We start from the raw sequence: 13,836 nt of genomic DNA on the forward strand, positions 1-13,836 counted from the left end.
GAGGGAGAGGGTGAGGGAGGGGGGCACAGATAAAGCTGTGTTTAATGAGAAAGGTATGTGCATACTAAGGATTTTTATGACCATATAAGTACTAGCCACTCTCAGGATGGACTGCATCATCCCGGGTCTCCCCATGTGTCAACAGGGTCTATGTCTGAACACTGTCTGCTTTGAGAACAAGTAGAAGTGACGTCCCAACTGTCTGATACTATTTCTGCCTTAAATATTGATACACATGAGACAAATCCCACTCACACATTCACACAACTGTTTTAACTTTTTTTTAAAAAAATTAATGAGAAACTATGGCAAAATTTTAACCATCTTGAAACTGTTCCCTTTTATATTGGAAATATATAGTTGTTGTATTAACATTACTGCACATTATTTATATATCCATGGCATTCTCTCCATCCAGAAGGAGGTCAGAGGTCAGCAGCAGAACAGGGCGAATAGAGCTCATAAGGATTTAGTGTCTGGCCCATGTACACTTTGGCAGGGTGGTTATTGACCAGTCTGGCCTTGAACTTCTCATCTTTGAACTATATAAAACTCTCAGGGATCATGTCACTGTTAAAAACAAATAATCCCACCCCCAGCTCCCTGTTTCCAGCAAGGGAATCCAAATATTTCATATAAACTACATCATATAAACAATTACTTCTTGCTTGCCAGAGTCCTTAGATGCAACTAACACAAACTGATTTGGGTGAAATTTTAGCACACTGTATAGGGATGATTAGAATCTATCATTTCTATAACAATAACTGCACTTTTCAGCTTAATCTGTCAGCGCTCGTGTACTTGAAATTTGCATTGCCTGACACAATATAAAGTGCAGTACAGTGATGCAGTTTACTCTCACAGGTTCCAGTCACTCAAACAGGTAAGCCTAGATTCATGACCCGACACGCCAACACTACATGGGAACTGCTGCAGGTGATGATCTAATTGATTTGAAGGAAACACTTGTTCAGTCTTTAAATCACTCTTGACATTTATTTTTCCCTGGCTCTTTTAAAAGGCCCGACTTTTTCTTAGGAAGTACGAGTATTAAAGATGACACAGAGGTATAAACAGAGAACAGGTTTATGTACTATATGTGAAATCAAATACAAAGCAACAGGTATCTGGAAAATTTGCATTTAATTTGATCTCAGAAATGAGGAATAAGAAGAGATGAGTAAGAGTAAGGGCTGGCGGGACAGTGCAAGAAAACTGAGCAAAAAAGAGTTGAGTGAAATGATGAATGTTGAGATGAAAGTTCTGCGGTGCCGTTGCCAAAGTCTACACAGAAGAATGGAACGGCACAAAGTGAACCTGTTTACTTCAAATACTCTCCTGGGATTCAGACTGGGTGATTTGAGCCCAGTTTGTCGAGTGGAACTGAAGGCACACAGCCAATGCACATGCCACAACCAGCAGGGAGACATTAGCAATGGAAAATAAATATTTTTTACTTTGTCAGTGTGAAGTATGGATTGCACAACTGCAGCTTTGATCAGTAACAAAAAACTGAGATGGAAAAGAGGACTGAATTCCATCCCAGGGGGATTTAACAAATTTAAAAAGAATTTCAATTCTGATTGAATTAAAAAATAAATGAGTCAGCTGTGACATTTGGACACCATGGGTTGCACATGGATCGCTAGAAATTAAAGTCAGCAAGAGAAAAGAGAGGTCTATACAGTTGTCTAAAAGTAATGGATAAATGGTTGAAATAGATACCCTGGTTAAAATTGATATAGTGGATTAATGGCGTCATGAGCAGAAAAAGGTGTCACACTCCCTCCATGTTTTTTGTTTTGGCAGCAGGGCTGGTTGAACACGTCTGTGAGCTACGAGCTACGAGCGGCTAAATGGCTCCAACGTGACTGGGAGTTGGCTTTATTTCTGTTTCTAATGTTGAAATCGCTAGATGGAGCTGAATGTCGTATACGGCACATATAAATAGTTAGTTAAAAGTAATGGATAAATGGTTAAGATAGCGAATGGATAAACAGTTTGACGTCATGGTCCTGTCATTTTGTTCATTGTTTGTGTGTTTTATGTCTTTTCTCGGTTTTTGTGGTGTATTTTGCCTTTTTCCAATGTTCTGTTTTACCTCCTGTTTTCTTGTGCTCCCCACCAGCCTAACTTCCCATCCACACTTGTCTTGTATCTGTTTTATTAGCCCAGCCATGTTACCTGAGTTCTTCCCCAGTCTGCTTTCCCTCCACACCTGCACTGCATCTCCTTTATTAGCTTTCCCTCTTCCCAGTGTTTCTGAAGCCCATTCCCTGTTTCTAATGTTTTTCCATTCATTACCCTCACCTGTGCTCCTCTGCCTCACTCCACCTGCACCTCACCCCTTCAATTAATTAAGTTTGTATTTAAGTCCAGTCTTTTGTTCAGTCATTGTCGGGTTGTGTTCCTGTGATCCTGCTGTTCTGGGTCCCCAATGTCCCTTTGCGTTTGCCTGGTCCTTGTACTGCAGTGATTCTGATTAATCCATCCATTGCACTTTATGTAAATAAATAGTTGAAGTATGAATAAGCAGTTGAAATAGTCACGAGGAATTAATAAATTGATATACTTGCTAACGGGTAAACTGTTGAAACAGTTAGCTAACAGTAATGGGTAAATAGTTAAAGGGTCGAGCTTCTGCCACAAGGACTACAAATACAAACTTGACCAAACCAACCTAAACACTGACAATTCAATTTCATGACAACAATATTTTAGTCATATCTGTGTAGTTCATATTGTTAAATAACTTCCTATTTAAAATATAAACTCATTTGGAGCATGACGGGTCGTGGTCATGTACAGGTACTTCAGTCTGAATCTGGCAGGGCTGTGGGGATACATCTGCAAAAAAGCTTAACCTCAGCTTAGAGGAATAATCAAGGTAATTCTACGCATACAAGCCAAAGATTGACCTTTTTATGTTTTATCTTCTCTCCTACTCTTGGGGAGTGATACCAGACAGAGGGAACACGAAACAGATGTTGCTGTTCTGAGGTCCAGGGATAAACAACTTTCAACAAGATCTGATGCAAATACTGCCTCTATAAGTGACAACAATGCACACCCCAAAAAGGCAACTCTTATGTCAATTTACCCCGAGAAGTAACAACATAACAGGTCGTCAGGCATGCCTGGCATCTCCTGAAAAACAGGAAAACGCACATTTTCTGTTCAACGTGTGATTTACGTTCGCTATGTGTCATTATGACAGGAATGTGTCTGTGTGTTTTCCTAAAGTTTTAGCAGCTGGGCATCACATGCATGTAGAGCAAAACACTGAACGTTCAGCATGCCTGCATGGAAAATTCAATAAATCTAACACTCTCTCTCTCTCTCTCCCTGGGATGGATGGGAAATATCCGAAAATTTCAGCAGAGAGGTCAAAGGTTGCCCTGTCACCCGTTACTTGAGCAGGACCAGATGCCGGTGGAGGAGAGAGGCCTAGAGGAGGAGAATGATGGGAAATGAAAAACAAAGGGACTTCTTGCGCAGGATAAAGTACTAAAATAAGCACATTTTAATCAAAAGCAAGTTTCAGCTTGACAAAAAGTTTGCATGTAACAAAAACCTTGTGTCAAAAAGACCCCGTGATTCACACAACAATGGCGTGAGACAAAACAAACAGACCTGGGCACCGACAGAAATGTGGGATTAAAACGCAGGCATGAATTACCAAATATGGACACTTCTGACCTCACTATCTCCCTCCCTCTCGCCGCCTCCTGCTCTCCTTCTCACTGTGACCTAGTCTCTCTCTCTTTTTCCTTCGGCTGGTTGTAATAGCGTCAGGGTGTGTCTGTAATTCAGGGTGTGTAAGGCCATTATATCATCCAGTCAGAGAGAAAGGGACCCATTCAGTGACAGCATGTTAAAAGAGTGGCATGTTAACTCATTGGCCACTCTTGCTGTGTAATTACTTGTGTGAGTTCATGTGTGCGGGCATTCACGCTTGAGTGTCTTGGTGAGAATGTGTGTGTCTGTGCCCTCATGCATGAGAGATGTATACATGTGTACACCAAGTAGCTCGGATCTGTGTCAAATTTCACAGTAAAGAGGTTGTTAAACGCTCCTATCTGACCCAGATTGTCTTACCTGGCATACACAGAGAAAGAAAGCTTGAGTGTGAGCCCAGCCTAAACACATTGCCCTTCATTCCTGCGACCAGCCCTTGTGTTTCCTCTAACATCATTCCCCAGTCATGTACTAACCCCCCGCCGAGACTATTTACGCAACTCGCTTCAGTTCACAAAGCCTCCTGACATTATAAAGCAAAGTGTTTGTTTGTGTGTGCCAAAAAAAAAGGCCAGAACCACAAAGAATAATTAAGAGCAACTCCAGCTTTTAAGATAAAACAATAATGGGATTATGGCACAGGGACTGGTTGTTTATTCTCTCTTCTGTCTTTTAGTCTGCCAAGTTTCCTCCTCCTTTCCTTCGTAATTAGTACACAGGAAGGAGCGATAAGACATATGTCGACTCACAAAACTCAGGAATGTGGAATGAAGGGACAATACGCATAGCATTCCCACTTTTGTCAGGATGCCTCTTTGCTCATTTATCATCTGCACTGATTTGACGACATCACTAATGGTATTGTAAGACACGTGTACGTTGCATGGGAAAGAGATGGTTTGATATAAACAGCAACAGTGGTTGCATTGTCTGTATGGGGTTGGTGTTTGTCTGGAACCGAATGGAGTCCTAACAAGGTGGAGGGCAGCATGTGTTTCATATATAAATACAGCTATGTATTTACTACAAACACAGAGCGCTCTCAGGCCGTGCCAAACATGGGTGTTGTTACATAGTTGCTCGCTCTCCCACACACACAAAACACACACATTTCGACACACATTGCAAAAGCATTTGGATCCATGACAAGCGATCTAATATCAAACAAACACACAGCAAACATTAACGGGTTTCAGGCTCCGAGAGAGGCGGGCAAACTGAGACGGAGTCACTAGAAGAAATCTGCAACCCGTTGGTTCAGCAGCAGCAGCAGCAGCAGCAGCCGCAGCAGCCGCTGGCTTCCCCTGTCTTTTTTTGCCTTATATGGTCACAAGAGTGGTGGAGTAAGAGAGAGAGACAGCGGAGGGAGGATGGAGGTGTGGTCTATTGTTTTTGGCGGAAGAGGTTTAGGGTTACGTGCTGCTCTTGAACCTTTGGAGCTTGTCGTCATCTATTCAGTCACCTCTTTCCTCTGTCTGAAGGCAGACAAAGAGGATGAGCAGACAACACTGGGGAGGTGTGTGTGTGTGTGTGTGTGTGTGTGTGTGTGAAGGGGGGCAGCTTGATTCATGAGTATGAATCCTGAGGCCTACAGAGCAGTCACTGATTGTCAAGGAGCAGAAACAGACAGAAGAGGCAGAAAGTGGTTTAAAATGGCAGATCATTATCTAAAGGTGGTGTCGTGCAGTCCCTGACATCTCAAAACTATGCAGGAATGTCTTTCATCCCGCACACAACAATTGCCTTTGTACATCTGGATCACTTGGTTCGCTCACACCTGCTTATGTAATGCCAGAGGAATTCCCCCTATTCAACAACCACCGGTTGCTACCGAGCAGCTCTGCGTGAATACATCCCTGGGCTTCGTCTGAGATGATCTAATCCAAGGCACGACCACTAAATGTGCAGATGGAACATGTCAAATGATGTGCATGTAATAAGCAGTCTGGAGGCCCTCGGCATGATTCTGTCAGCTGTGGGCTCTGTAATGACATGCCAGGTTGGGAAGGCAGGCAGGGGTGGGAATGTTTTTCAGTTAGCGAGTCGTGAGAGAAGAGGGGATGATGACATGATGACTGGAGGGACTCTGACTGCAGGTGTTCTCCTGTCTCCTTCAGCCTCACCTGACCTCATATACGTGAGTGTTTCTCATGGGCGATGACACAGAAATGCCTTAATCACGCACAAACACACGCACACTTTAAGTTCATAGGAAAGGGTTCTTGCACAGTAAGAGTCAAACAGGTGAAACACTGGAGAATCCCAACACTTTAAAGGGCTCCAAGGTCACTCCAGCATCATATCACCAGAGTAACCGCCAACTGCGGCTGACTGTAGCTGACATTAGCTAATTAGCTCAGTTAGCCCTGCAGGTAGCGATCCACACTGGGAGCTCAGAGACACTTCATATTGACAACTGCAGTTATGTGAAAGGGTAGTTTGTCAGTTCTGTGAGCAAACTAATATGCAAGACCAGCTCTACAATGTTTAAGTTACGTAACTAACATGACTGCTGGCTGTATAGTCTTTCTAATTACGTATTTTCAGTCTTATGTTTCATGCGACTCTCATGAGTTTTAAATTGACAAACAGTATGTGTAATTCATGGCACAATTAGTGTAAGTTCTTCTCAACCAATACATAACAAAAGTCTAGTCGTTTTTAATACTTTTGAATGAAATTCTTACACGTCTTTAACCAACAGTCTTACATGTTGCACCTTTAAATTTCCTTGTTAAAAGAGTGATACTAAAATAAACACACCTTTCCCTACTATTCCGATGTTAATGATTTAACAGGTCCAGTGATAACACACCATTTTATCACTTTTGCTTTCGTGCTGGCTCCACACTGTGTTGGTGTGTTTTAGGGCTGGCGTCCCACACATTTAGACTCGTTTGAGACAGGCAGGTAAAACTGAAAATGTGACGTTGAAGGGTGCAGTCTACTGCGTGCCATAGGCTCAAAGTCCATCTGACTTTAACATATGTTGACACCAAATTGCAATGGAGGGGAGAAAGGTGGTTTTGGTGGAGGACTTTTGGTCAGGTGCGAGAATCAAAACATTATTAAGTCAAGATTACAGAGAAAGAAGGCAGACACTGTTAATTTGGGAAGGAATTACAGAAGGGAGGTAATTTGAAGGGCAGCAATAAGTGGAGGGCGGTGTGTGGGTGTTTCAGTCACGCTGATGAGAGGGTTGTGACAGCATGAGTAACACCTACATGTTCAGACAGAAGGCAGAGAAATGGGGCTCAAAGAACACTATATACATCTAATAAACATGGGAATAATTAAAAGCTACTTCTAGTTTATCATTTTCACAATGCCTTTACACTGTGAAAACCTCCCATTTATTTCCCTGGTTAGAGAAACTTCACTTTGTGGACTTAAAACTCCCTTCTCCTCCCCTTAAAGTCCCACCAGCAGCTCATATCTGCATCCTTCCAGTGCAGTCAAACCACAAACCCAGGGAAAGTACATAACTTAAGTATTACATCAGTGTCATTAGGGGCAATAAAGCTAGGACTGTTGTCTTCTTTTTAACCACAGGCAAAAACACAATTCATATCCAGAACATCTTTAGACTCCTTTATTACTTCACTTGGTCATGTTTCCGGTACATAGAGTTCATTTCAGTAATAAACTAAATCAAACTCAATTTTGCAATTCCCACTTGACTTAAGTTTCACAGTCAGGAACCAGACACACCACGAACAGACAGAAACACACAGACACACAAACACACATCTTCCTTTCTCACATTATTAGGCATAATGGTGTAAAATGACCATGAGTGGCTTTGCGCTGTTAAAGAAATGCCACCATCATGTGGACAGAAGCAGGAACTACAGGTAACACTGTCACAAACCTCATTCAGTATTGTCAGGTTTAAAGTTAAATCCTCTTCAGCACTAAAGCTAAAAATGTTCATCCCTCATGTTATACAGTATAAGTGCAGTACAGCGGTGTATTTTCCATTCTACAGACGTTTACAGCAAACTGTTACACACCGGCTCAGCCATGGAGCCGTCACGTTATAAAAGAGAAATTGAACTTCTGCCAAATGGAGCTCAGCATGAACTAAAATGGTTAATGGAGGCACACACCCATCACTAGACAAAAGAAACAGCGGGAGACAGAGAGACAGATGCAATAATGCAAAGCTGAAGCGGTGTGTCTTGGGATGGGTGTGAGCAGTTGAGAGTTTGCCAGCTGGAATCGTGGCATTTGTCGGTTAGCTGTTGCTAAACAGGCTGTGGTGGCTAAGGGCTGCCTACCGTGCCAGAATCATAGAAAACAGCACCGTAATGGTGGTGAACGGCAGGGCGGGGACAGCTGGTTTATTGTCCAATGATTTTGCTGACAAATGAGTCCAGCTCATCATCATCTTTGATCCCCACAAAATGGTCGACGACGTCACCTCCTCGCATGGCGATTACTGTTGGAACGGCAGACACCTGGAGAGAGACCAAGTTGCAACTTGTAAGACAAGACTCATAATATCATGACTTAACAACATGCAATACATCAAGATCTGTCACTGCAAATTATGCCACTTGAGCAAAGTTCTACCAAAATTTTTAAAAATTAAAAACAAACAACAAAACTCAAAGTTAAGATAGCAAATAAAATGCAGTGCGTCTCACCCCATATTCAATAGCCAGGTCTGTGTGATCGTCAATGTCAACTTTTGCCATGGCAACACGGCCTTTCTGTTTTGCAACAGCCTTCTCCAACCTTGGCCCGAGGATCTTACAGGGACCACACCAACTAAAAAGACACAAACACAACCAACATCAATGTGTTCTTTAAACGACAGAAGTACCCAATTATGAGAAGTATGTGAACATCTGCTCCTGAAGATTTTAAAACACGGAGCAAATCAGATCGAATGCATGTCGAAATTCAATTAATCTTTAATAAAGCAGAATAATAAAGAATAAAAGCATGAATAGTTATGATATGTATTTGGAAATCAACAGGACTTTTTTGAACATAGAGGTTTACAAAGTGCGAAAAAAAAAGACAAAGGAATACGGACAGGCAAAAAAAAAAAAAAGAACAATAAAATGAAAGACCTTTTAACAGCAGAAATGTTGACCATTCAGCACTAATAGTGTTACTAATAAAATTAATGATGACTTTGTTTGATTCAAAAGGTCCCAGTCTGCCATGACAGTGAGCCAGCATGCACAATTCCAGAGGTGCTTTCCATTCAGCTAATTATGCTTCGTCCTGAGAATGCTCTAATCCCTTTATTGTGTTTTGGAGGAGTTAGTCTACAGCATGACTGTGATGCTGGAGATTTGGCCAGCTATCTGTGAGAAAAGGAATTACAGTGTTTAATCTGGATCATGAATTAATCATAAAAACAAATCCTTTTCTACTTTTTCTTCATCAGCCTAAAAGCTTAACTTTTTTATTCTTCTTCTTTTCTTAATTTGCTTTCCAAATGCATCTTGGCTCATTCAAGAAAAAGCAACCCAAACATTCCTTGTACTCGGCTAAACACCATCCTGAGCCTGAACATGACAGACTTGCTTTACCTGTACTGTCTCCTAAAGTAAATATAGTTTATTTAGAGCATTTTTTTAAATCACTTTATTGATCTTTTTGTTCTTCCAGTAATAAACTAAATCGAATCATCTATTGGATTTTTGCACCAGTCTCATTCACTGATGATATCATAATGATGACAGATTATAGCAATAGCCATCAGGTGTTTATTTAAACAGTTACTACATTGTCTCTTCACATAATGGCACAGTAAAGATGCTGTGTATCATGAGTAATTGTCTTCTCATCAAAATGACGCCGGAGTGTGTGAGGATGGCCTGTTTGATAAATACAATTCCTCCATCTTGCTATGACATGTCAAAACATCTTGTATAAAGAAAGGCTCAACAAAAAATAAAACGAATTAAAAAGTTAAAGTTGGCTTAATGCACAGAGGAATTAGCTACTTATTCCACCTTTTGGTTCAATTTTGAAATACTACAGGCTAAAACTGAAACAGGACCTGTACAACAGGTTGTGTGACTGAAATTGTAACTGTTCTTTGTTACCCTTAAATTGTAACTTTCTCACTAATTTCTCGGATACCTTTGAGCTAACACTAGATAGGAAGTAATGGTGACCAGATTCAATTTAAACCATTAATGTTGTTGGTTTTTTATTTGATCCACTTCATCTACCTGACCATTTATCATGGGACGCATGTGGCATGGATCCCAACTCTCTAGCTCCAGATGAGATGCACTGCAGTTTACACACACTCACGTCAGAATGCATCTCAAACTGAATTTGTGTCATATAATTGAAAATCTTGGGAGATGAAGACCTCTCTATAGGACACAGTATTTACAGTGCCTGTCTTTCAGTAGCTGTTGTGCAACCTCACATGACTTGTGAGAGGAATCCCCACGGCCAGTCTTGTACATGTGTATTTATTTTTAACAGCAAGACACACACACAAGACACATGCAACACTTACAGCCATTTAAAGAGACAGGACAGCTGTAAAATGAGGTCTTTTCCAAGGTCAGCACATAAACCTCATAACAAAAGTCACATAACATTTTCAATACAGATAAATAAATAAATGAAAAAATATTATAATATAACAGCCGAGAGAGATGAGCAGCATGAAAACTTTTCTGAGATTAGAAAAGATCCATGATGGAAGACAGATTCTCGAGCTGACTCAAAGAATGATTTTAAACTTAGCAATTATTAACATTCACGCTTCAATTTGTCATCTTTGAAATCGAACCTAAAGACCATCTACATGGGTTTTTATGTTGCTATTTGCACATTCTTCATTAGCTGTCTCTTTAACTGCTTCTTTACCTCCTCTACAGGATTGTAGCACTGCCATCAGTTAATCAGTCCCCCCGTTATTCATCAATAGGAAATGTGTAGATTCTAATTGTTATTTGTGATTAACTGCTTGAGTAATTCAAGTAAAAAACAAAATAATATGTTGCTTGTTGTGCTTGAATTCTTAATTTGATCATATTTTTTAAAATACATTTTAGAAACACAAAAAATAATCCAATCCCACATTACATTTGATGGTCTCCCTGGGGTACTCACTGTGCATGGAAATCAATTAGTACAGGCAGCTCGCTGTTGATGACCCGCTCCGTGAAGTCCTCGTGGTCCTGAACATTGAAGGAAACTTCCCGGCGGCTGGTGTGGGGAAGGGAGCGAGGCAGAGTGCGCGAGGGCGAAAGGAAGGAGACCCGCGGTGTGGCAGACTGCAGGGAGGTGGAAAATGAAGAGGACGCTGTGGCGGCAGTGGATTTTGGGAGGCAGCGGATATCTTTCGCCGAGAGCGACCAAATTCTGCGTACTAGCAGCCTGTGAGCCATCTGTGTCAAAGACATTAAAATAAAAGGACAGAAGAAGAGGGTGGATTAATAGAGTTCATTGTGATTTCAGGTCAGTTTGACACTAGTTGAGGTAAAAGCAGAGAGACTGCTCAGTGCTTTTACTGTACCACAAAAGAGGACACTTATGTAAGGAGGGCATGTTTACAGTTATTCTGTATATGGAGGGTGTACATTGGGTGGTTGTGTTTTCCTGTAGGATTTATGTGTGTTCTGCTGAAGTACAACCAAGGTTCAACTACATCCTTGCATGAACGTTATGTCATGGTAGCCAGAATTGAGTGAGCATGACCAGAACTAACATATCTATGAAAAACAGGACTCATCTGATTTAATATAAAAAGCCTGAACTAGTTGGCACCATTTATATGCCAGGACTAGGATTAGACAGAACATTACTGTGCAGTAAACAGTTTTAATAATAGCTTGATTTGGGTTATTTTATTCAGCAAAAATGCCAGAAATCCACTGGTTGCAGCATAACTAGGTAATTTCATTAAAACACAATTGAGACTCTGTTGTAAATCACTTCTTGTTGCAGCCCTGACTGAGACACTATCGCTGCCTGGAAATTAAAATAGTTTGCAGCCCTGGGGACCATTAAATTGGATCAGTAGCTCACCCACTGGAGCTGGCTGAAAAAAGTTAAGTTAACACATCACACCTTTTCTTCTGTTTTTCTAGTGTCCATATAGATTAGCTTCTGTTACAATCACGTTACTCATCACTCCAACAGCTAACTTGCACTTTGAAGCGTTAGTTTTGTATTTTGGGGACCTTTCTGTGACTGGTGAGTCAGCTAGTTGACTCCTCAAACACTTTAGCAGCAAAACAACATAATCAGCAGCTGTTGAACCTTTATGCTGACAGTCTTCAGGAGTTGAAGTAATCGAGGTTCGCATCATTAAGACTGTTTCTCTCTTATCACAGCCATGTTGCTCTGCGGTTATAACACACTCATGCAACAAAGATGGAAAAAAAAACAACCACGCTTTAAAACAGTCAAATTTGTCTTAATGAACATGTCCTTGATAACACCTAAACTTGGTCGGAGGTATCACCACAGCCCCTTATGCTTGCTGCGTATCTACCGGCGGCTCGTCTCCTCCATTAACCTACGTTACGTATGACTTTGCCCTCTTCGTCCTCCTCCTCCTCCTAACCTCCCCCGCCGTCGCCTTTTCTCGTTGTGAAACACACAAACACTCAAACCGGACAGTTTCGCATCACATTCCCGACATGTCACACAAAGCACAAACTAGTTAAAACAGTATTGTCCGTGTTTACCTTGCTGTTTAGCTAGCGTTGATCTTGGCCTCGCGCACCAATGAAGTGCTTCCGCTTTGGTGCCGCAGATAGAAAACAGACCGACGAGGTTTTATGACGTCTCATGAGTAGCGCCATCTGCTGGCCAGGCTGGGAAGCACACGGTGGCCTGCTTACTAAAAGCCATGCACAAGGGAGAAATTCATCTTTGAAAACAAGGAATACATGTATTATTTATGTAGTATTTGTTGTCAGGGGTGAATAGTTATTAACTGCATTTATTCAACTATTGTATAAATGCAGTTTTTACGTAGTTTATTCTTCTGCTCCACAATAATTCAGAGTTAAATGTTTGTAGCCTACTTTTCTTTGCTCCATTACATCTATCTGATAGATTGAGTCAGTACTGTACAGATGAAGAATTTTATAAAACACAGTAAATGACAAATTATACCAGTAGCTCAGGAGGTAGAGCAGGTTGTCTAGTAATCAGAAGATTGCTGGTTCAAATCCCCGGCTCCCCAAGGTGCATGTCGAAGTGTCCTCGAGCAAGATACCGAAACTGAATTGCTCCTGATGAGCAGTTGGCACCTTGCATGGAAGCCTCTGCCATCAGTGTGTGAATGTGACAAGTGTTGTAAAGCGCTTCGAGCGGTCAGGAGACTGGAAAAAGCGCTATAGAAATGCAAGTCCATTTAGCTCGTAATCCTCGTCACTAGATATCTTAGAGTCAAAACTTGTGGTTTTTCTAATGCAATTTTCAAATGGATTTAACACACAAGATTCATTATGTTATGTAGTGAGCTGAAGAGGTGCTGGTAGGTATAACGTTTGGACAGAGCCAGGTTAGCAGTCTTTACACTAAGCTAAGCTAACCTTGCCAGCTGCTGACAGTAGCTTCATGTACAACAAATAAATCTAAACCTATATAAAAAAAAACATGTTGTAAGTTGTCTGTATGATACTTTTACAAAAAGTAATGTAAAACTTCAAGCTGTATCTTGTATTTAATGTATTGTGATAAATATCTTGACGAAAGGTTAGCTTTATGCCTCACTAAGCTAATTGTCTCCTGCCTCTCGCTCCAACACAGGCATTAAAGCTGCTGTAAGTGATATTTTTTTTTTATTAAAATAAGTATCAAATTGCTTTATATTCCAACAGTAATCACTGTTACAGAGTTTTTGGTCAGGAGTAAGAGAGGAGGGAGGTGATTGCTAAATGCAAAACAGACAGGAAAATAGCTAAACCGACCACAACGCTTACAGCAGCTTTAACGCAAGTGGTAGGCTAACGATCTTCTCACCTGAATCTAGGTAAGAAAGCAAATAACAGTACTCAATGTCAAATTTAGACAACTGACATGTTGTTGTAAGACAGTCTGCCACTATCTGTGATCACATGACCAGAAGAGGCACTCAGGGTTTTCACATTT

The 13,836-nt window shown here is 41.1% G+C and overlaps 1 protein-coding gene across 1 annotated transcript; it reads right to left on the reverse strand.

The window, feature by feature from the left end:
- Positions 1 to 7,311: 7,311 nt before the first annotated feature.
- Positions 7,312 to 12,510, reverse strand: txn2 (thioredoxin 2). Its single transcript, XM_084372244.1, has 4 exons — positions 12,423 to 12,510; positions 10,840 to 11,117; positions 8,391 to 8,514; positions 7,312 to 8,201 (listed from the first exon to the last, which is right to left on the reverse strand). The coding sequence occupies exons 2-4, from the start codon at positions 11,115 to 11,117 to the stop codon at positions 8,085 to 8,087; spliced, it is 519 nt and encodes a 172-aa protein (XP_084228370.1). The 5' UTR covers positions 12,423 to 12,510; the 3' UTR covers positions 7,312 to 8,084.
- Between the last annotated feature and the right edge of the window lie 1,326 nt (positions 12,511 to 13,836).

The sequence above is a fragment of the Pagrus pagrus genome (genome assembly GCF_965226575.1).
Source record: "Pagrus pagrus genome assembly, chromosome: 13".
In the NCBI taxonomy this organism is placed as follows: Eukaryota; Metazoa; Chordata; class Actinopteri; order Spariformes; family Sparidae; genus Pagrus; species Pagrus pagrus.